The sequence below is a fragment of the Heptranchias perlo genome, chromosome 5, assembly GCF_035084215.1.
Source record: "Heptranchias perlo isolate sHepPer1 chromosome 5, sHepPer1.hap1, whole genome shotgun sequence".
NCBI classification, from domain to species: Eukaryota; Metazoa; Chordata; class Chondrichthyes; order Hexanchiformes; family Hexanchidae; genus Heptranchias; species Heptranchias perlo.
The window spans coordinates 19,835,378-19,857,458 of NC_090329.1; the positions used below are offsets into that span (position 1 = coordinate 19,835,378).

The following is a 22,081-nucleotide window of genomic DNA, read 5'->3' on the forward strand; positions in this document are numbered from 1 at the left end:
ACTAAGGTGTGCTTTTTGACGAAGGGGCGATGATGGTAGTTTTAAAGGGGAGAGGGTCCGTGTCAATGCAAAGGGAGGCATTCACGATGTCAGCAAACACTAGGGGGCAAGGAAAGGTAATTCAATGGTCAGAAACTGGGTGGGACGGGAATCGAGGGAGTAGGTGACGGGCCTGAGAGGAGGTTAGCCTGGTGGGAACTGGGGTGACGGCACATAGGGAGAAACAACAGAATGATAAGGAATCAGGCTGCGGTGAAGGAAGATTCGGAGGGGAAAACTAGACACCGGTTAGAATGAAAAGGAGGAACAAATGCCAGCTGAGCAGTTGCATTGATTGTCTCGATCAATAAATATTTTTTAAAAAAGAGATTAGAGAAACTGGAGTTGTTCTCCTTACAGCAAAGAAGGTTAAAGGGAGATTTAGTAGAGGTGTTCAAAATTATGAGCGGTTTTGATAGAGTAGATAGAGAGAAACCATTTTCACTGGCAGGAGGGTCAGTAAACAGCGGATACAAATATGCGAGTTGTTATGATCTGGAATGCACTGCCTGAAAGGGCGGTGGAAGCAGGTTCAATAATAACTTTCAAAAGGGAACTGGATAAATACTTAAAAATGAAAAATCTGCAGGGCTCTGGGGAAAGGGCAGGGGAGTGGGACTAATTGGTAGCTCTTTCAGAGAGCTGGCACAAGCACGATGGGCTGAATGGTATCTTTCTGTGCAGTGTGATTCTATGCACATTAGGGCATTCAAGCAGTAAATCTTGTGGAAACACTAACTCAACCAGAATATGAAATAGAAAGAAAAGCTGCAATTTTGGGTGTGACCCTCATCAGAATTTGCGGATTCATGCATGCGCAATTCTAGTGTGCTTTTTTAATTCTACATTTCCAAGCTAAAGGAGGGCCTGTTCGCCTGTCCTTCTGCCTCAGATACTGATCGGCCTATAGTGATTCCCAGCACATCTTTGTGTTATTTACAGCTGAATTATTTTCATAGAAATGAGTAACTAGGAAGATAAAACTTCCCTGTTCCACACTTTAGATGAAAGTCATCTCACCTCTCCCTTTCTCTGTAACCTCCTCCGGCCCTGCAACCCAAAATCTCTGCGCTCCTCCAATTCCGACCTCTTGCGCATCCCTCGATTTTCATCACCCCACCATTGGCGGCCTTGCCTTCAGCTGTCTAGGCCCGAAGCTCTGGAATTCCCTCCCTAAACCTCTTTACCCTCCTTTAAGATGCTCCTTAAAACCTACCACTTTGACCAAGCTTTTGGTCATCTGTCCCAATATCTCTATGTGGCTTGCAGTCAATTTTTGTACAATAACGCTCGTGTGAAGCACCAAGTTTTACTAGGTTAAAGGCACTAAATAAATGCAAGTTTTTAAAAAATGGACGTTGAACATTCTAAACTTGTACTGTTATCCCAAATATTCATTAAATCTTTACTACTTTCAAAGCTGGTTCAGAATGAATAGTTGTCCACTTTACATTATGACATTCAGAAATGTTTACTAAGATTCATCTAATATGAGAACGCGAACAGCCTAACCTGCATCATTTGAGTGTGTGGTCATACAGGAGAGATTGCTGGAGCTTAATGTAGTCTGGGATCTGCACACCTTATAATTACTTACATACATTTCAGTTTACTCTACAATTTACTGCCATTAATAAGAGTCAACATACATAATTTTCTGAAGTGATTTTATAAGCGAGTGTAAATCGGATAGATGCTGAAACAAAGCCACTTACGTTTGAGAAACAGGAAAGCTACGACTGAGGGCTTGCATTATTGTGTAAAGTTTCAGTGAAGAACAGAAACCTTTTCTGTATGGTGATTTGTTTCCGAGATGGCATCCCATCCCTGGCTTGGTTCTAGTCGGTGTCACAAAGATCAAGGCACAGCACTTCCAGACGCTGCACTCAAATGCAGTTGGCTTTTAGCTTCTTTATCTATAATTTTGTAACATTCATTTCTATTCTTGAGCCTTGCTAATAGGCTTGAGAGTAAAAGTACGGGAATTAGTTAATAAGTGCTAAAACCTAAGATGCATATAGTGACACGTGATTCCCGTCCAGAATGCAGATGATTGGGCAATTCCGTCAATCACGCCTGGAGACCGCACTGCTGTAAGTGACTGGGATTGATTTTACGCACATAATTTGTATTATGTATCTATCCACAACTCACTGCACTTTGTTGGAGAAATAATCAATTTGTATTATGTAACTATCCTCCACTTACTGCATTTTGCTCGAGAAATCACCCTGCTTTTATCAAAAGGAGTTGCTGTAGTTTCGGTCATGAGCTCTGTTTGCTGAAGTGCGTAGAGACTCGGATGAGACGATAAACCGAGGCCCCGTCTGCCCTCTCAGGTGGACGTAATAGATCCCACGCACTGTTCTGAAGAAGCGCGGGGGAGTTCTCCCCGGTGTCCTGACCAATTTTTATCCCTCAACCAACACCACAGATTATCTGGTCATGATCATATTGCTGTTTGTGGGAGCTTGCTGTGCACAAATTGGCTGCCGCATTTCCTACATTACAACAGTGACTGCACTTCAAAAAGTACTTCATTGGTGGTAAAGCGCTTTGGGAGATCCTGAGGTCATGAAAGGTGCTAAATAAATGCAAGTTTTTCTTTTCTTTCTATCTAATCTTGTCAAGCTGTACTTAAACGCTCCCGCCAATGGAAGCCCTACAGGAATTTATAATGGAAGAAGAATACGGATAGGATGTATGATTTTAAAATGGTTGCTAAATTCCAACTGCCTGCCCTGGTTCAATAACCCTCACCCTCGAACACACTTCACCTCAGGGCCACACTTGGTCTCCACTCACCATGTCCAATCTCACAAGTATCAAAATAAACGTTTTGACCATCTTATTTAATTTCCTTTCACTAAAAAATAAATATATTTTCATAGTAAAATTTCAAACGAGTACCAGGGAAGCGCTTTTGAAAAAATAACAATTCTCGGCCTATAATTTATTATTGATTTTAAAAGATTTTTTTGCCTTTTGTGTGTCACCCATTTTACCTCAGCTACAAATTTTATTAAGAGACAAGAAATTGTAATTTAAAAAAAACCACTTGAAACGATTTAGATCCTAAAACAAACACACACTGCTGAAACGTTAACTCTGTGTATCTCCCCACAGATGTTGCCTAATCTGTTGAGCATTTCTAGCATTTTCTGTTTTTATCACAAATGATTTACAACACATTTTAAAGAACGAGTTCTTGGTACAATGGCTTTGACTGTGCGCAATTTGAATGATTGAAGTTGAATATCTTTAGATTTTGATTAGTACTTTGGCCTAATTGACAAATGTTTAAGAGTTTATCTTCAAATCATTCAAAATTGGTTTAGACCGATACTCCTCCCCAAATGAGACATTACAATCAATATAACCTTATTAATGTGGGCTGAAAATGAAAGTTAACTTTAATTAGATAATTGGATGCAAAGGGCATGTGAAAAAATGGCATGATTACCAGTTTACTCAAAGAGCTACATCATCCAGATAGATTACAATGACATTCTAGGTGAATAGACAGTAATGCATGACGGTGTCCCAAACACACACATCAATCTGGTTGGTCATCTTCCTTACATTTCCTTCTCCCTTTACCTTTTCTGCTGCAATTATTCAGTATGTGTACAGTGGACATGTGTTACATGTGTACCAGAAATGTATTCCGGTTCCGTAATATGGTTAAATTGAACACGTCTGCAACATCTATTTCAATTTCAGAAACACATGGCCCAGTTTCTCCTGATATACTTGCAAGTCAGGAACATCAGATTTTGTTACAAGGGAAGCAAATTTAGAAATCCAACTTTTTCCACAGTAACAGGCAGTCATATCAAATTAAAGTTTTAAAAAATTGATAAATTTCATCGCAATGACGTAACAATTCTTATCAAAAGCAGGATTATATGGTACTCTGATGAAAATTCAACCAGGAAAGGGATTTGTTGATGAATTCTGTACTCATTACCTTTTCTGGATCCACTTTTCCTCTTATAAATTCGGACTTCCAAAACTGCAAGGCCTGTTCCAAGGTGATGCCTATCCCCTTAAGATAAAGCCCGTACTGCATACGGCCACCATGTCGAAGGTGATGGTTATCCCGTAAAGCTTTGTGTAACTGGCGCATACACGGTGCGTACGATTTTGTAGCCAGCTGTAACAAATTAAACTATAATTTAAAACAGCAATATCATTTCAAACGGAATAGTTTTCAGGTTTAATAATAAAAACAGAAAATGCTGGAGAAGCTCAGCAAGTCAGGCAGCATCTGTGGAGAACGAAACAGAGTTAACGTTTCAGGTCGAAGACCTTTCGTCAGGCCTGAAACGTTAACTCTGTTTCTTTCCCCACAGATGCTGCCTCACTTGCTGAGCTTCTCCAGCATTTTCTGTTTTTATTTCAGATTTCCAGCATTTGCAGTATTTTGCTTTTAGTTTTCAGGTTTGCTGTTCTAGTGTAAACAATACAAGTCTATTTTATGACTCAGTCATCTTCGCTCATGCAGTTTCAAACGGTTTTGAGATACACATGTGCATTACCAGCACGGATATGGCATTATTAAGCACTACCATTCAACTCAGAGGCAAAAGAAATTTGGGGAAAAGAAACACGGAGCCTATACTTACACTGTCAATCTGTTCCAATGAAATCTTCCCAACGTTCCTTTGAACACTATAGTCCTGTCCGACATACGCATGGCTGCAAGGGAAAGGAGGCTCATTAGAAACTGCTTGGGCGTCACATTTTTAATAAGAATGTTGCCCATGTCCCAATGACTCAGCTGGTTATGGGGAATGAGCAGGCAAGCCTTACAAATGAGGACGATCCCCAGCCTATCCTGATTTAGCTGATCATAGTCTGGTTAGCAATAGCGGCACTCAGCAACCAAACTTAGGTTGGAGAAAGATTTGGAGGGGCGGGGGGGGGAGGGAAGAAAATTGGCCATGGTTCCCATTCCTAGTCACTCAGCTGTGCTGTTCCCTGTAGTTAAACAGCATGTCCGCACTCAATATCTAGGCTCTTGTATGAAGATTGGCTATGTGGACAATGTTATAGAGGGCACCTGGGCTACCCTCCCCAACAAGGAAACAATGACTTCAAAAAAGGAGGAGGGAGGTAAGTGGAGGAAGCTGGCAGAAAAAAAGAACGTCGTCTCTTAAAAAAAATTATGGAAGAGCCCTTCAGTTAAGGTTGATTCCTTAATGGCAGAAGTCTACTACAAATTAAACTCTGTTGGACAAAAAATATACTTCATTTTGATATCATTCCTCTACAGGAAATGTATTCCTTAAAAACATTAGTGGGAATGTTAGGTGGATCGTTCAATAGAAGTGCCACTCTGTAAATTAAAATAGTCGTGCAGTGGTTATTTTTGTGATTCTGTTTTAGGACATCAGTTACAGTACCTATTCTTCTTGCTTCACTCTATTTAATTTCCTCTAAATTCCACAATTTGCCATGGTAGGATTTGAACTTGTGACCGCTGGGTTGCTGGTCCTGTACCATAACTAGGCTATAATAAGGCATATTTGATTAAGCTTCAGGGTACAATAGCCTAGTTATGGTACAGGACCAGCAACAATACAAGTCTATTTTATGACCCAGTCACCTTCGCTCATATAGTTTCAAATGGTTTTAAGATACACATGTGCATTACCAGCACGGATATGGCATTATTAAGCACTACCATTCAACTCAGAGGCAAAAGAAATTTGGGGAAAAGAAACACGGAGCCTACACTTACACTGTCAATCTGTTCCCATGAAATCTTCCCAACGTGCTGATATGGTTCCATTTGCATTTGCATTCCAGTTGGAGTTCTCTAGTGTACTCAAGGTCAGTATATTTTAAAAGACACCTATAAATGCAACTGGAATGCAAATGCAAATGGAACCATATCCTCCAGAAAGGTGACAATGCTTTCAGGAGGAGAGGAGACAAAAATAATGGAAAATTAACAAGGACCATTAAATAAATAAGAGGACTAGCTACAGGAGAACTGGATCAGGATAGAAAAGGAAGGGGGAAAAAAAAATCAAGTTACTTAGGGCTTTCATGATCATTTTTATCGCCTTGCGACACTATACATGAACAATAAGTCTTTAACGAGGTCAATTAATTCCTATGCTTGTAACTGTCTTGAGCTACTCTCCTGTCCATGGTCAGGAGGGTGGGATTGTTCTAAGTAACAAAGCTATTCTGGGCAGAGTAAAGATGCTGTAAAAAAAGGCATCATGAGCTTATGCGAGACCCAAAATTTGTATAAAAGGTGGTGCAATTACATGAAAAGAAAACATGTGTAATACAAAAGGCCGTTAATGAGTCTGAGAGATGAATATCGTTGCTTCCAGCACTTGGACTGAAGCACTCCTGTGGAAAAAGAACTCAATGAATCAAGAGAGCAGAATAATTATGGTATGACGAATGCAATTCAAGTTAAACAAACCTGCTATCCACTTTAATCAGATTACGAGATTAATGTACATCACCGCCAACAGGTACAAATAAAACATTTTGTTTACATTTTCAGCCATTTTAAGCCAGCTCATTATGGCCAATTACCACCACACACACATTTTCAAAGAGAGAAGCAGCAAAGTAATGACAGATTCCCTTGTGATTGCTGAATCCAATGCCACACTGTGCTCAGGCACCATGAAGTCAGCATGCTGACTGGTGAGACTGATGAAATCCTTCTCCCCCCTCAGGATGAGATGATGTACGGACATAAACAGGGCATGAAAAGCATGGGGGCATGAAAGGCACCAATGACTCTTCAGTGTAATTACCAATCCATCCTCACACATGCTGTTCTAGTCCCCCCTAAAGGCACATGGCAGTAATTTAAGGATTCAACATTTCAACTTTCTTAGACACACAAGTACACTCAGTCCCCGTCAATGGGGAACATTTGCTCAAGCGTTGATTAATTCACAACACATCCCGAAGTGTTTGCTCAAAGGGATCTTCTACAATGGGACAATCTCACTTGCCGTGGGGGTGTTAGCGTTAAGAATCTTGTTTGCAATTAATGCAAACTGTCTGGTATGATATATTTACATTGACACCTTCCAAAGGGGAAACAAAACACTACCAAGGTCAGCACATTTTAACTTTCTGTATGTACACGCATGTAATTTTTTATCCTAACCTAGCAAAAAGGTTTACCAAACAGGCTCCACTTCACTTCCACCACTCTCCTAGTTGTCAGATGATGTTAGCTTAACGCTCTCTGCTGACTGGTACCCATGTAAGGAATCTTGCAACACCAGGTTATAGTCCAACAGTTTTATTTGAAAATCACAAGTTTTCGAAGATTATCTCCTTCGTCAGGTGAGTGAGTGAATGAGAGGTTCTCAAATCGCATATCTTATATCAGGCTGGGACGCCATCACACCAATCAAAAGTGTTGTTGGTGTTCAGACAGGTTAGCCACGGAAAACAGTAGGTCCCAGTATACAGACAAAGAGAGAAAAAGACCCGAAAGACCCGAAAGGGGGAGAGAGGGAGAGAGAGAGAGAGAGAGAGAGAGAGAATGTCCAGTTGTATTAAAAACAGATAACTTTTTTTTCCTGCTGAACACCAACGACACCTTTGATTGGTGTGATGGTGTCCCAGCCTAATATAAGATATGCGATTTGAGAACCTCTCATTCACTCACTCACCTGACGAAGGAGATAATCTCCGAAAGCTTGTGATTTTCAAATAAAACTGTTGGACTATAACCTGGTGTTGTAAGATTCCTTACATTTGTCCACCCCAGTCCATCACCGGCATCTCCACATCATGACTGGTACCCAGGTAGTCGTCCTGCCTTAGAGCGCACTTCATTACAATTCCCAGGTCATCCTCCACGCAGTTTCTCTTCTAATTTTATGGACTTGATTGGGGTGACGTCACCAAACGTTTGGACGTCTGGATTTAATTCCCCATTAGCAGTCGTGACTACCATATGGACTAAGTAAGAAGACCGCTTCCAAAGTAGGTATGATCAACAGAAGGCAACGATTTCTTGACCTTGACAGCTGCCATTAGAAAATAATGAACACCCTGGCTTCTTTTTACTTTGAACACTGCAAAGTAATTTACTCATAAGAGCTTGCCACTTCACAATGATTCTTTGACATTTGGTACAACGAGGCAGCAAGACTACTCTTTAAAGTGTGAAAAGTCACCCTCACGCTGAGCTTTCCACATTCCATCGCTAATTGCTCTCGTAATGAAAGGAATATTGTACAATTGGTTCAGATCGTTACCTAAAACAGGGTCCCTCTTAATCAGATCTCACCATTTGAAACCGATGCAATAGATACAACACGCTAGGAGACCCTGTTAACAGCAAGGCATTTCAAAGTCTCGACATTTGTATACAGAGTCGACAAATTCCCCTTAATTACCTGCCCCAGTCAATTTGAAATGCATCCCACTTAGCTGAAAGTATTGATCCTTTCACCACAATTTCAAATGAAACGAAGACGATACATCATAAATACAAATATACTATTTTTTATAGATCTGTAATTTTTTTTCAGTGCTTATACATGTAACTTGTGTTCATGTCTTGCCCAGTACAAAAAAGTCTATGGGACAGATTTTGCTGTCAAAATAACAGTGAGGCCAACAGCGCTCACCCTTGTTTCAGTGCAAATTGAACAGCAACTTCCAGCGAGCGCACGTGCACAGTTAAAAGCGGAAATACGGAAGTTGCTGTACCAGATGCCCTGCTCCTTCAGAAACTTTGCAGGAAGGAGATCTCACCAGCTGAAACGACTGTAACGGCGTGAAATTCTTGTACTGCCCTGATGGAAACTAAGCAACCTCGCCAGAAAAAGGTACGTCACTTTTTTTAAGTCAAAGCAAACTTTTAACAGCTTTTTTTAAATTTCAAAAATATACTTTATTTCATAAAAATTTAAAGCCTGGTAAGTCTTAATGACTGCCAAGCAACCTTTCTGGCACTGAAAATTTACTTTTACATATGTGGAGTCTCATTCCTTCACCTTTTAATTGTTGTAGGACAATTAAAGAAATTTTTTTTTCTTCCGGTCTCTTATAGCTGTCTTTTAATTCAATCTTTCTTACCCTCTATTTCGCTTTCTGTAACTGATTTGATACTGAATTCACTATTCTAACTTACACTTCCTGGTTTGGTGTCCGCATTGCTTACGAACGATGCTTCAATCTGATTGGTTAAGGGGACACACAGCCACTTGCCCCGCTCACACAGGTTCCAGATGCCCTGTAGAGGGTGCCATGCTGGACTGAGGACCCGATAAGAGGAACTTATCATGCAAAAGCTCATGAAAAGTGGCTGGTCAAGCGCAAGACTAACGAGTGGCGGGCGCCGCTCGTTCACCGCTCAGAGCAAAATCTGGCCCATTGTATCAGAGTGGATTTCTTCAGTAAAAATATCTTAAGCAAGCTTCACTCAGAAACTACCACTCCAAAGCTGACAACTGAAAGTGGTGCATAAATAGATTTAACTGGATTACAACAAGTTACTGAGTAATGGTGATCATCAAATTATGACCCGTAGTTAAATGTGCAAACTTTAGCTCTCTATTCTGGAGAACTGAAATGATGTTTATTATGCACAGCACATTTGAAGCAGCTGGTGAATGCCAAGGCCCAGCACGATAATATGGGCTCAACAATCAAATCGATTGCAGGGTGCATTATAACGGGACTGCTCACACACATCAAATTACTTCATTAAATTTTTGTATTGCTTCTTTGAAAATAAACAAGAGCTCTCTGCATTCATCAACTCCAGTGCAATTTGGCTTGCATATGAGGTGAAGTATTTAGATATATCTCCGACATTCCTTGACTCTCCGGTTTGATGTATCCTTGCAAATGCTCCCCTTACCACCGAGGCCATCTTCACTATAATCGTAAAGCACCCAGGACTTTAAAAGTCGGTTAAAAAAAGACTTGTGTCACCTTTCATGATCTCTCCCATTTTGTTTTTCTTGTATTTTATGGCAGTAGTCATCACAGAAACAAATCCTTCCATCATTATGATCACAGAGCTTCAAACTAGTAGGCAATGAAGCAGAACGCCCCAGCTCTGGTCAGTGCAGTTGGGACCAAAGCCTCCAGTTTCCTTGGAGCAAGTCAGTTAGTTCTAGCAATAGTTAATGCCAACAAATCCTTACATATACCCAAAGGATAAGGAGAAGATTTGTGGGCTCAGGACCTGACTAGTAATTTGGGGGTGGGGGGATTGGAAGGATGAATGAGTCATTTGAAGTTGCCCCAGTTGGGGCACTCAATCCATTGAGATTCTGCTTTGGTCCTTGGAATGTTGAATGCTGAAATATCGCAGTGAAGAATGGCTTACCTAGTAGTACTTCTTACATTTGTGCTTACAAGATGTCCTTTCCCTCTCCTTCAGTAGTGGGGTGGCAACAAGTCCCTACAAGTGTTTCAGTACCTAGGAAACATCCGCCATATGCTCTGGTAAAGGTGGCAGTGAACTCAACAAGGCATGATGATGAAACTTTGGGGTACAACAGCCTAGTTGTTATGGTACTGGACCAGCAACCCAGATCACAAGTTCAAATCCTACTGTGGCAAATTACAAAATTCTAAATCATGAATCTGGTCATTTGTGGGCTGGCACCAGAAAAAATGGCCATGAAAGCTTTGGGATTGTTGCAAAAACCCAACTGGTTCATGAATATACTTTGGGTAAGGATGCTTGCCACCCATAACTGGTCTGGCTTACATGTGATTCCATGCCCCACACTGCGTGGTTGTCTCTTAATGCCCTCAGGTCAACTAGGGATGACCAACAAATGTTGCCTTGCCAGTGTTGCCCACATCTGGAGAACAAATAAAAACATAACCCATCAACATGTAAAACTTTCAATATATGTTGTAAATGAAATAGTTCTTCAAAAATCTGCCTTTTTTGCTGGGTCCAAGATAAAATGTATTTTAAAACATAACTACAATTAATTTAATAAAAACAATTCTTTTGAGTTTTGTGAGGAAGACAATGACACAGATAGCTACTGGTTTTGGATGGGAAAGGGAAAAGAGTGGCAGCTGGTTTTCAACAGTACTGTTGATTGCCTATACTTGCAAATTAATTGCAGCAGTAATTCCTTCATGGAATCAAGGAAAACGCAAAAGATGTTTTATAAATACATTAAGCGCAAGAGGATAACTAAGGAGAGTAGGGCTCATCAGAAACCAAAAAGGTAACCTATGTGTGGAGGCGGAAGATGTTGGTATGGTTCTTAATGAATACTCTGCATCTGTCTTCACAAAAGAGAGGGACGATGCAGACATTGTAGTTAAGGAGGAGGAGTGTGAAATATTGGATGGGATAATCTTAGTGAGAGGGGATAAACCTAGTGAGAGAAGAAGTATTGAGGAGATTAGCATCTTTGAAAGTAGATAAATCACAAGGGACGGATGAAATGTATCCAAGGCTGTTAAAACAAACAAAGGGGGAAATAACAGAGGCTCTGACCATCATTTTCCAATTCTCTCTGGATACAGGTGTGGTGCCGGAGGATTGGGGGACTGCTAACGTTGTACCATTGTCGAAAAAGGGAGCGAGGGATAGACCGAGTAATTACAGGCCAGTCAGTCTAACCTCGATGGTGGGCAAATTATTGGAATCAATTCTGAGGGATAGGATAAACCGTCACTGAGAAAGGCACAGAGAAATCAAGGACAGTCAGCATGGATTTGTTAAGGGAAGGTCGTGTCTGACTAACTTGATTGAATTTTTTGAGGAGGTAACAAGGAGGGTCGATGAGGGTAGTGCATTTGATGTAGTCTACGTGGATTTTAGCAAGGTTTTTGACAAGGTCCCATGGCAGACTGATCAAAGAAGTACAAGCCTATGGGATTCAAGGGAGAGTGGCAAGTTGGATCCAAAATTGGCTCAGTGGCAGGAAGTAAAGGGTAATGGTCGACGGGCGTTTTTGTGACTGGAAGGCAGTTCCAGTGGGGTGCCGCAGGGCTCAGTACTAGGTCACTTGCTTTTTGTGATATATATTAATGATTTGGACTTAAATGTAGGGGGCATGATTAAGGAGTTTGCAGATGACACAAAAATTGGCCGTATGGTTGATAGTGAGGAGGAAAGCTGTAGACTGCAGGAAGATAGCAATGGACTGGTCAGGTGGGCACAAAAATGGCAAATAGAATTCAATCCGGAGAAGTGTGAGGTAATGCATTTGGGGAGGGCAAATGAGGCAATAAATGTGAGGATACTGAAAGTGTAGAGGAAGTGAGGAACCTTGGAGTGCATGTCCACAGATCCCTGAAGGTAGCAGGACAGGTAGATACGGTGGTTGAGAAGGCACATGGAATACTTTCCTTTATTAGCCAAGGCATAGAATATAAGAGCAGGGAGGTTATGCTGGAACTGTATTAAAAACTGGTTAGGCCACAGCTTGAGTACTGTGTACAGTTCTGGTCACCACATTATAGGAAGGATGTAATTGCACTAGAGAGAGTACAGAGGAGATTGACGAGGATGTTGCCAGGGCTGGAGAATTTTAGCCATGAGGAAAGATTGGATAGGCTGGGGTTGTTCCCTTTGGAACAGAGGAGGCTGAGGGGTGATTTAATTGGGGTCTACAAAATTATGAGGGGCATAGATACAGTGGATAGGAAGGACCTATTTCCCTTAGCAGAGAGGTCAATAACCAGGGGGCACAGATTTAAAGTGATTGGTAGAAGGATTAGAGGGGAGCTGAGGAAAAATGTTTCACCCAGAGGGTGGTGGGGGTCTGGAACTCACTGCCTGAAAGGGTGGTAGAGGCAGAAACCCTCAACTCATTTAATAAGTACATGGATGTGCACCTGAAGTGCCGTAACCTACAAGGCTACAGACCAAGTGCTGGAAAGTGGGATTGGGCTGGGTGGCTCATTTTCAGCCGGCGCGGACAAGATGGATCGAACGGGCTCCTTCTTTGCCGTAAATTTTCTATGATTCTATGATGTCGGTGAAATGTCCAATGTGAAATTACATGGTAAATGGAAAACTATGTAATCCTGTAGCATGTTATTCCCATTCAAGTGGTAGTCAGATAAAATAATACTAATTTCTCAACACAAAGGGGATATAGCAAGGACTTTTCCAAGTTTTTTTTATTCGTTCATGGGATGTGGGCGTCGCTGGCGAGGCTGGCATTTATTGCCCATCCCTAATTTCCCTTGAGAAGATGGTGGTGAGCCGTCTTCTTGAACCGCTGCAGTCCGTGTGGTGAAGGTTCTCCCACTGTGCTGTTAGGAAGGGAGTTCCAGGATTTTGACCCAGCGACGATGAAGGAACGGTGATATATTTCCAAGTCGGGATGGTGTGTGACTTGGAGGAGAACGTGCAGGTGGTGTTGTTCCCATGTGTCTGCTGCTCTTGTCCTTCTAGGCGGTAGAGGTCGTGGGTTTGGGAGGTGCTGTCGAAGAAGCCTTGGCGAGTTGCTGCAGTGCATCCTGTGGATGGTACACACTGCAGCCACTGTGTGCCAGTGGTGAAGGGAGTGAATGTTTAGGGTGGTGGATGGGATGCCAATCAAGCGGGCTGCTTTGTCCTGGATGGTGTCGAGCTTCTTGAGTGTTGTTGGAGCTGCACTCATCCAGGCAAGTAGAGAGTGTTCCATCACACTCCTGACTTGTGCCTTGTAGATGGTGAAAAGGCTTTGGGGAGTCAGGAGGTGAGTCACTCGCCGCAGAGTACCCAGCCTCTGACCTGCACTTGTAGCCACAGTATTTATATGGCTGGTCCAGTTAAGTTTCTGGTCAATGGTGACCCCCAGGATGTTGATGGTGGGGGACTCGGCGATGGTAATGCCGCTGAATGTCAAGGGGAGGTGGTTAGACTCTCTCTTGTTGGAGATGGTCATTGCCTGGCACGAATGTTACTTGCCACTTATCAGCCCAAGCCTGGATGTTGTCCAGGTCTTGCTGCATGCGGGCTCAGACTACTTCATTATTTGAGGGGTTGCGAATGGAACTGAACACTGTGCAATCATCAGCGAACATCCCCATTTCTGACTTTATGATGGAGGGAAGGTCATTGATGAAGCAGCTAAAGATGGTTGGGCCTAGGACACTGCCCTGAGGAACTCCTGCAGCAACACCCTAGGGCTGAGATGATTAGCCTCCAACAATTACAAGACAAAGGGGGACATCTTATATTTGAGTATAATAACAGTGGTGCTTAGTATTTCATCCAAGTTACCACACAGAAAAAAAAACTTGCATTTATTTCGTACCCTTTCACATGTCTCAGCATCCTAAAGCACTTAATGTACAACAGTACTTCACATACTTTTTAAACACGGTTATTGTTGTTGTGCAGGTGAATGTGGAAATGATCTTGTGTACAGCAAGGTCCCACAAACAGCAAGTTGATGAATGACCAGCTAATCTATTTTTGATGGTGCTGGCAAGGGCACAGTGCTGGCCAGGCCACCAGGAAAACTCAATGCCCTTCTTTAGATAGTGCCATGGGACCTTCAATGTCAACCTGAAACAGGCAAACAGGGCCCTGGGTTAATCTCTCATTCAAAGAATGGCAGCTCTGATCAGTACTTCAACAAAGTGTCAGCTTAGATTTTGCACCCAGGACCTGGAGCAGGGTTTGAACCCACAACCTTCTGAATTATAAGCGTTCTACTAACTGTCCCAAGCTGGCATCTAGCGGAAGGTGAAAGTGGGACTATAGAGGCCTGAGGAGGATTTGGAAGACCTCAGCTGACGATAATTATTCAGAAGGAAACTATATTAAAGGTAAGTGGGACTAAAAGTAGAAAAGTCACTAGGCCCAGATGGTATTCATCCCAGAACATTAAGGAAGATCACGGAGCAGATACTATAATCTTTGGAAATGGGAATTGTGCCAAAGAACTAGAGGGGCAGCAGCCCCAGTAAAGAAAAAGAAATGGGACACACTAGGCCAATTAATCTTACCCTAATGCTGTGTAAACTTCTAGAGTCCGTAGTAAGGGATAAAAATGCAGGGTCTAATCAAGGACAGTTAATATGGATTTGTAATGGGCAGGTCGTGTTGACTAATAGTTTTTTTTTTGAAGTAATCACGGTTTATAAAAGCAATGTGAATGTTTTAACACGATTTTCAGAAGGTGTTCTATGAGTTGCCACATAAGAGACTTGTTGTGAAAGTTAAGGCACATGGTATTAAAGGAGATGCAGCTGCATCAATAAAAAGATGTGTCAGAGGCAGAAAGCAGAGAGCAAAAGTAAATGGATTTTTCTTTTGGATTGTTGGGGCGCATGTAATGGTGCTCCCCAGGTATCTACTCTTGGATTTTTTTTTTGTTATCCATTTATATAATGGATTTGGACATAAGCACAAAAGGAATGATATTGAAGTTTGCTGATGGTACCAAATTGGTGGCATAGCAAACTGTGAAGAAAGACTGACTTGCATTTATATAGTGCCTTTCACAACCTCAGGATGTCCCAAATTGCTTTACAGCCAATGAAGTACTTTTGAAGTGTAGTCGCTGTTTTAATGTATGAAATGCAGCAGCCAATTTGCACACAGCGAGGTCCCACAAACAGCAATGCGATGATGACCAGATAATCTGTTTTAGTGATGTTGGTTGAGGGATAAATATTGGCCCAGGAACTCCCCTGCTCTTTTTCGAAATAGTGCCATGGGATCTTTTCCGTCCACCTGAGGAGGCAAACGGGGCCTCGATTTAATGTCTCATCCGAAAGGCAGCATCTCTGACAGTGCATCACTCCCTCAGTACTGCACTGGGAGTGTCAGCCTAGATTTTGTGCTCATGTCTCTAGAGTGGGACTTGAACCCACAACCTCCTGACTCAGACGCGAGAGAGCCACGGCTGGCAGACAAGAATAAAGGTTCTCATTAGCCAGTGGTCAGGATAAATCTCAAGGACTTTAACCATTGGAAAAAAAACAAGCTCCCATCAATTCACTCAACCATCGCTGATTGCTGAGAGTTTATCATGCAAACACACAGTGACAATTGTGGCAGTTTCTTTTACGTGAATCATTATGGACAGATTGTCTTTTCTGGTCAACTCGATAGTTGCCTGTGATCTCCAATTACCATATTTTGCACGTTTGAAACATTAATCTCTTACTTGGAACGGCTGGAGGGCAGAAATAAGCTTTCCTGCGTACACATAAAGCACATCTCTTCGGGAGGATATTTTCACGGCTGCATCACAAAAACTAACTGAAGGCATAGAGAAAAATCAATCACCATCTGGGTTGCAATACTGTGTGAACAGGCTGGGGTTCTTTTCCCTAGAAAAGAGAAGACTGAGAGGTGACCTGATAGAGGTCTTGAAGATTATGAAAGGGTTTGATAGGGTAGACATCGAGATGTTTCCACTTGTAGGGGAGACCAAAACTAGAGGCCATCAATATAAGATAGTCACCAATAAATCCAATAGGGAATTCAGCAGAAACCTCTTTACCCAGAGAGTGGTTAGTGGTTAGAATGTGGAACTCGCTACCACAAGGAGTAGTTGAGGCAAATATCATAGATGTCTTTAAGGGGAAGCTAGATAAGTACAGGAGAGAGAAAGGAATACTGATAGGGTTAGATGAAGTGGGAGGAGGCTCATGTGGAGCATAAATACCGGCATAGGCCAGTTGGGTTGAATGGCCTGTTTCTGCGCTGTAAATTCTATGTAATTCTCCATCATTTTTAAACCTCGGTCATTCCCCCCAAGAGCATGATACTATTTTTAAACCTGTAAAAACATTACTCCAGCTACGTTTTAAAAATAAATCAGCAAATCTATAGTAAGAGAGAATACTATAACACCATAAAAGATAAATGTAAGGAATCTTACAACACCAGGTCATAGTCCAACAATTTTATTTTAAAATCACAAGCGTTCGGAGATTATCCCCTTCGTCAGGTGAATGCTGACGAAGGGGATAATCTCTGAAAGCTTGTGATTTTAAAATAAAATTGTTGGACTATAACCTGGTGTTGTAAGATTCCTTACATTTGTCCACCCCAGTCCATCACCAGCATCTCCACATCACCATAAAAGATAGGAGCAGGTGTAGGCCATTCGGCCCCTTGAGCCTGCTCCGCCATTTAATCAGATCATGGCTGATCTGATTTTTACCTCAACTCCACTTTCCCGCCCTTTCCCCATATCCTTTGACTCCCTTGCTGATCAAAAATTTGTCTAACTCAGCCGTGAATATATTCAATGACTCAGCCTCCACAGCTTTTTGGGGTAAAGAATTCCAAAGATCCACAACCCTCTGGGAGAAGAAATTCCTCCTCATTTCCGTCTTAAACGGGCGACCCCTTATTCTGAGACTATGCCTCCTGGTTTTAGATTCCCCCATGAGGGGTAACATCTTCTCAGCATCTACCCTATCGAGTCCCCTCAGAATCTTGTATATTTCAATAAGGTCTCCTCTCATTCTTCTAAACTCCAATGAGTATAGACCCAACCTGTTCAATCTTTCCTCATAAGACAACCCTTCCATACCTGGAATCAACCTAGTGAACCTTCTCTGAACTGCCTCCAATGCAAGTATGTCCGTCCTTAAATAAGGGCACCAGAACTGTACGCAGTACTCCAGGTGTGGTCTCACCAGTACCCAGTACAGTTGTAGCCTGACTTCCCTGCTTTTATACTCTATCCCCCTAGAAATAAAGGCCAATATTCTGTTTGCCTTCCGGATTACCTGCTGCACCTGTATGTTGACTTTTTGTGTTTCATGTACGAGGACACCCAGATCCCTCTGTACTGCAGTATTTTGTAGTATTTCTCCATTCAAATAATATTTTGCTTTTTTAGTTTTCCTCCCAAAGTGGATGACTTGGCATTTTCCCACATTATATTCCATCTGCCAAATTTTTGCCCATTCGCTTAACCTGTCAATATCCCTTTGCAGACACTTTATGTCCTCATCGCAACTTACTTTTCCACCTATCTTTGTATCATCAGCAAATTTGGCCACAAGACACTCTGTTCCTTCATCCAAGTCATTGATATATATTGTAAATAATTGAGGCCCCAGCACTATTCTCGCGGCACCCCACTCGTTACAGATTGCCATTTTGAAAATGACCCTTTTATCCTGACTCTTTGTTTTCTGTTAGTTGGCCAATCCTCTATCCATGCCAGTATATTACCCCCAACACCATGAGCTCTTACCTTGTGCAGTAATGTTTTATGTGGCACCTTATTGAATGCCTTTTAGAAATCCAAATATACTGCATCCATTGGTTTCCCTTTATCCTGCCCGTTACTTCCTCAAAGAACTCTAATAAATTTGTCAGACATGATTTCCCCTTCATAAAACCGTGTTGACTCTCCTTGATTGTACTTCCTTAATAATGGATTCTAGCATTTTCCCAATGACAGATATTAGGCTAACTGGTCTATAGTTACCTGCTTTCTGTCTCACTCACTTCTTGAATAGGGGTGTTAGATTTGCGGTTTTCCAATCCGCTGGCACCTTTCCAGAATCTAGTGAATTCTGGAAGATTACAACCAATGCATCCACTATCTCTGTAGCCACTTCCTTTAAGACCCTTGGATGCAAGCCATCAGGTCCAGGGGACTTGTCAGCCTTTAGCCCCATTAGTTTACCTAATACTTTTGCTCTAGTGATTGTGATTGTTTTTAGTTCCTCCCTCCCCTTTGCCCCTTGATTATCTACTATTATTGGTATGTTATTAGTGTCTTCTACTGTGAAGACAGATACACAATATCTGTTCAATTCCTCTGCCATTTCCTTGTTTTCCATTATTATTTCCTCAGTCTCATCCTCTAAGGGACCAATGTTTACTTCAGCTACCCTCTTCCTTTTTATTTGGAAGTACATAACAGGTGTGTCAGCAGCTTTATATAAAAAAAAAGGACTGCCACTTTAGGGTAAGCTTTCACCAGGATGAAGGGAGAAGTTAGGAGAGTTTTCTTTTAATACAAGGGGGTGTTAAGACAGAGAACGCCCAACGGGTGATGCGAGAAGGATCCATAATAGCTTTTAAAAGGAAAGCAGACAAATATTTGAAAAAGAAAAAAAATAAGCAAGGGCAGGGGGAAATGAGACTAGTTGGACAGCTCTTTCAGACAGTGGCATAAGTATGACAGACCAAATAGCCTCCATCTGTGCCGTAAAATCCCATGATTCCCAGAGAACTGGAAGATAAGTAAACTGCTTAATGGGGTTGAACAAAAACAAACTGGGGGGGGGGGGGGGGGAGGGGGGAAAGAGAGGAGGAAAAGAGAGGAGGAGAAAGAGTTAAATTCAGAAGTGGGGAATGCTGACTCCTTTCACAATGACTTAATGGCCAACGGGACATAAAACAAGTATTTCGCAAAGCTAAACGAGATGAAAACTGCTCTCATGAAGGGTCTACAGCCAAAATATTAATGTCTTTTCCCTCAACAGATGCTTACAGGCTATCTATTTCCAGAATCTTCTGATTTTATTTCAGCTAGTTTTTAAGTTAATTCGATGAGGCTAAGAAATTTTTTCAATCCCCAAATAATTTAGAATACGACGATAGTGACACCATTGTAGTCAGCTATAATCCTTCCCATTACGCAGGATCACTAGATAAATTGACCCATGTTCATGAAAGCTCATTCAAAACTGATCCAATAAAACTTTGAATATCCTATTTAGTTTATGATCTTTAAAGTGACATTTTGTTAAATACAATTCTTACAACCACCCATAGTTTTGGCATGAAACATATGGCGTCTAAAAATATTTATAGATGAACTTCCAAGCATTTTCCAAGTCCACCTGGTCAGCTGCATTATGGGGTTTGTGGCCACAGGTGGCCCGAATGAGCTGTAGAAAGAGCTCCATCTCATGGCCAGACAAAGGTTTATTTCAACTTATTTCACATGTCCAATCAACATAGAATTACATAGAACGTACAGCACAGAAACAGGTCATTTGGCCCAACTGGTCCATGCCGGTGTTTATGCTCTGCACGAGCCTCCTCCCTCCCCTTTTTATCTCACCCTATCAGCATTACCTCCTATTCCTTTTTCCCCTCATGTGTTTATCTTGCTTCCCCTTAAATGCATCCATGCTAATCGTCTCAACATTCCCACCACTCTCTGGATGAGGACGTTTCTCCTGAGTTCTCTATTGCACTTATTATGACTACCTTATATTTATGGCCCCTAGTTTTAGTCTCCCCACTAGTGGAAACAGCTTCTCTACATCTACCCTATTGTAAGGAGCATAAACACCGGCACGGACCAGTCGGGCTGAATAGCCTGCTTCTGTGCTGTACATTCTATGTAAATCGCTTGCCTCCGTACACAAGATAACTAGCATAACATACATGTCTAAGCAGACAGACAATGTCCTCCTAGTTGTCCAGTCTAATACTTCAGGTCCAAGTTCAATGGACATGTCACAACCCGATGAAATAATATTGCGGTTTACAAAATGTAAACATGGACAACTCGTCTTACTATCCTGAAAGTACATACTTTCCAATAACAACTTGCTTCCACCACACTACGCTTGTCAGCAGACCTGAAAAAGGCATTTTGAGCATGCTCTGAAGCACTGATACAAAACGTGATATTTTGCAGTAGCAGCTTTATAATTTTTCACCTTCTCAGGCACTTGGGTTATTATTGATAAATGTTATGGGCCCCTCAGGTCTGAACACGATGAGTTACTATGGAAACAAATTTCTAAAGCCTCTGAACCATAGGATCTCTGTTTGATGGGAGACTACAATTTTCCGTGAATTCAGTGGCAGGATGGTTTACCATATGATGTGGTGGAAAGTGCAATTGAGAGATTTATTGAAATAATACAAGACTGTTTCCTAACTCAGCATGTCAAAGAGGACATCAGGGGTAATCATATACCAGATGTAGTGTTTAGTAGCAAGTCTAACTTGGTATCACACCTCCATGTAATAGAACACTAGGAGAGCATTGGAATAGTCGAGTCTAGAGGTAACAAAGGCATAGATGAGGGTTTCAGCAGCAGATGAGCTGAGGCGGGGCGGAGACGAGCAATGTTACGGGGGTGGAAGCAAGTGGTCTTTGTGAGGGGAGGGTGTGATGTCAGAAGCTCACCACAGGGTCAAATGGGGCATGATGTTGCGAGCACTCTGGTTCGCCTTGAGACAGTGACCAGGGAGGGGGATGGAATTGTTGGCGAGGGCCGAAGATAATGGCTTTTATCTTCCCAATGTTTAATTGAAGGAAACAATGGCTCATCCAGGACCGGATGTCAGTCAAGCAGCATGCCTGTGATAGATAATGAAGCAGTCCATGCCCGCATGCAACAAGACCTGGACAACATCTAGGATTGGGCTGATAAGTGGCAAATAACATTTGCGCAAGACAAGTGCCAGGCAATGACCATCTCCAACAAGAGAGAGTCTAACCACCTCCCCTTGACATTCAACGGCATTACCATCGCCGACCATTGACCAGAAACTTAACTGGACCAGCCACATAAATACTGTGGCTGCAAGAGCAGGTCAGAGGCTGGGTATTCTGCGGCAAGTGACTCACCTCCTGACCCCTCAAAGCCTTTCCACCATCTACAAGGCACAAGTCAGGAGTGTGATGGAATACTCTACACTTGCCTGGATGAGTGCAGCTCCAACAACATTCAAGAAGCTTGATACCATCCAGGACAAAACAGCCCACTTGATTGGTACCCCATCCACCACCCTAAACATTCACTCCCTTCACCACCAGCGCACAGTGGCTGCAGTGTGTACCATCCACAGGATGCAATGCAGCAACTCGCCAAGGCTTCTTCAACAGCACCTCCCAAACCCACGACCTCTACCACTTAGAAGGACAAGGGCAGCAGGCACAAGGGAACAACACCACCTGCATGTTCCCCTCCAAGTCACACACCATCCCGACTTGGAAATATATCGCTGTTCCTTCATTGTCGCTGGGTCAAAATCCTGGAACTCCCTACCAAACAGCACTGTGGGAGAACCTTCACCACACGGACTGCAGCGGTTCAAGAAGGTGGCTCACCACCACCTTCTCAAGGGCAATTAGGGATGAGCAATAAATGCTGGCCT

At 42.2% G+C, this 22,081-nt stretch overlaps 1 protein-coding gene across 1 annotated transcript in view; it reads right to left on the minus strand.

Annotated features, from left to right (window-relative positions):
* Positions 1-22,081, minus strand: part of prim2 (DNA primase subunit 2) — a 204,283-nt gene that overhangs the window by 46,847 nt on the left and 135,355 nt on the right. The window contains exons 8-9 of the mRNA XM_067984052.1: positions 4,668-4,740; positions 4,010-4,195 (exon numbers count right to left, since the gene is read on the minus strand). Coding sequence (XP_067840153.1) covers positions 4,010-4,195; positions 4,668-4,740 — 259 coding nt within the window. The remainder of the gene's footprint in view (positions 1-4,009; positions 4,196-4,667; positions 4,741-22,081) is intronic.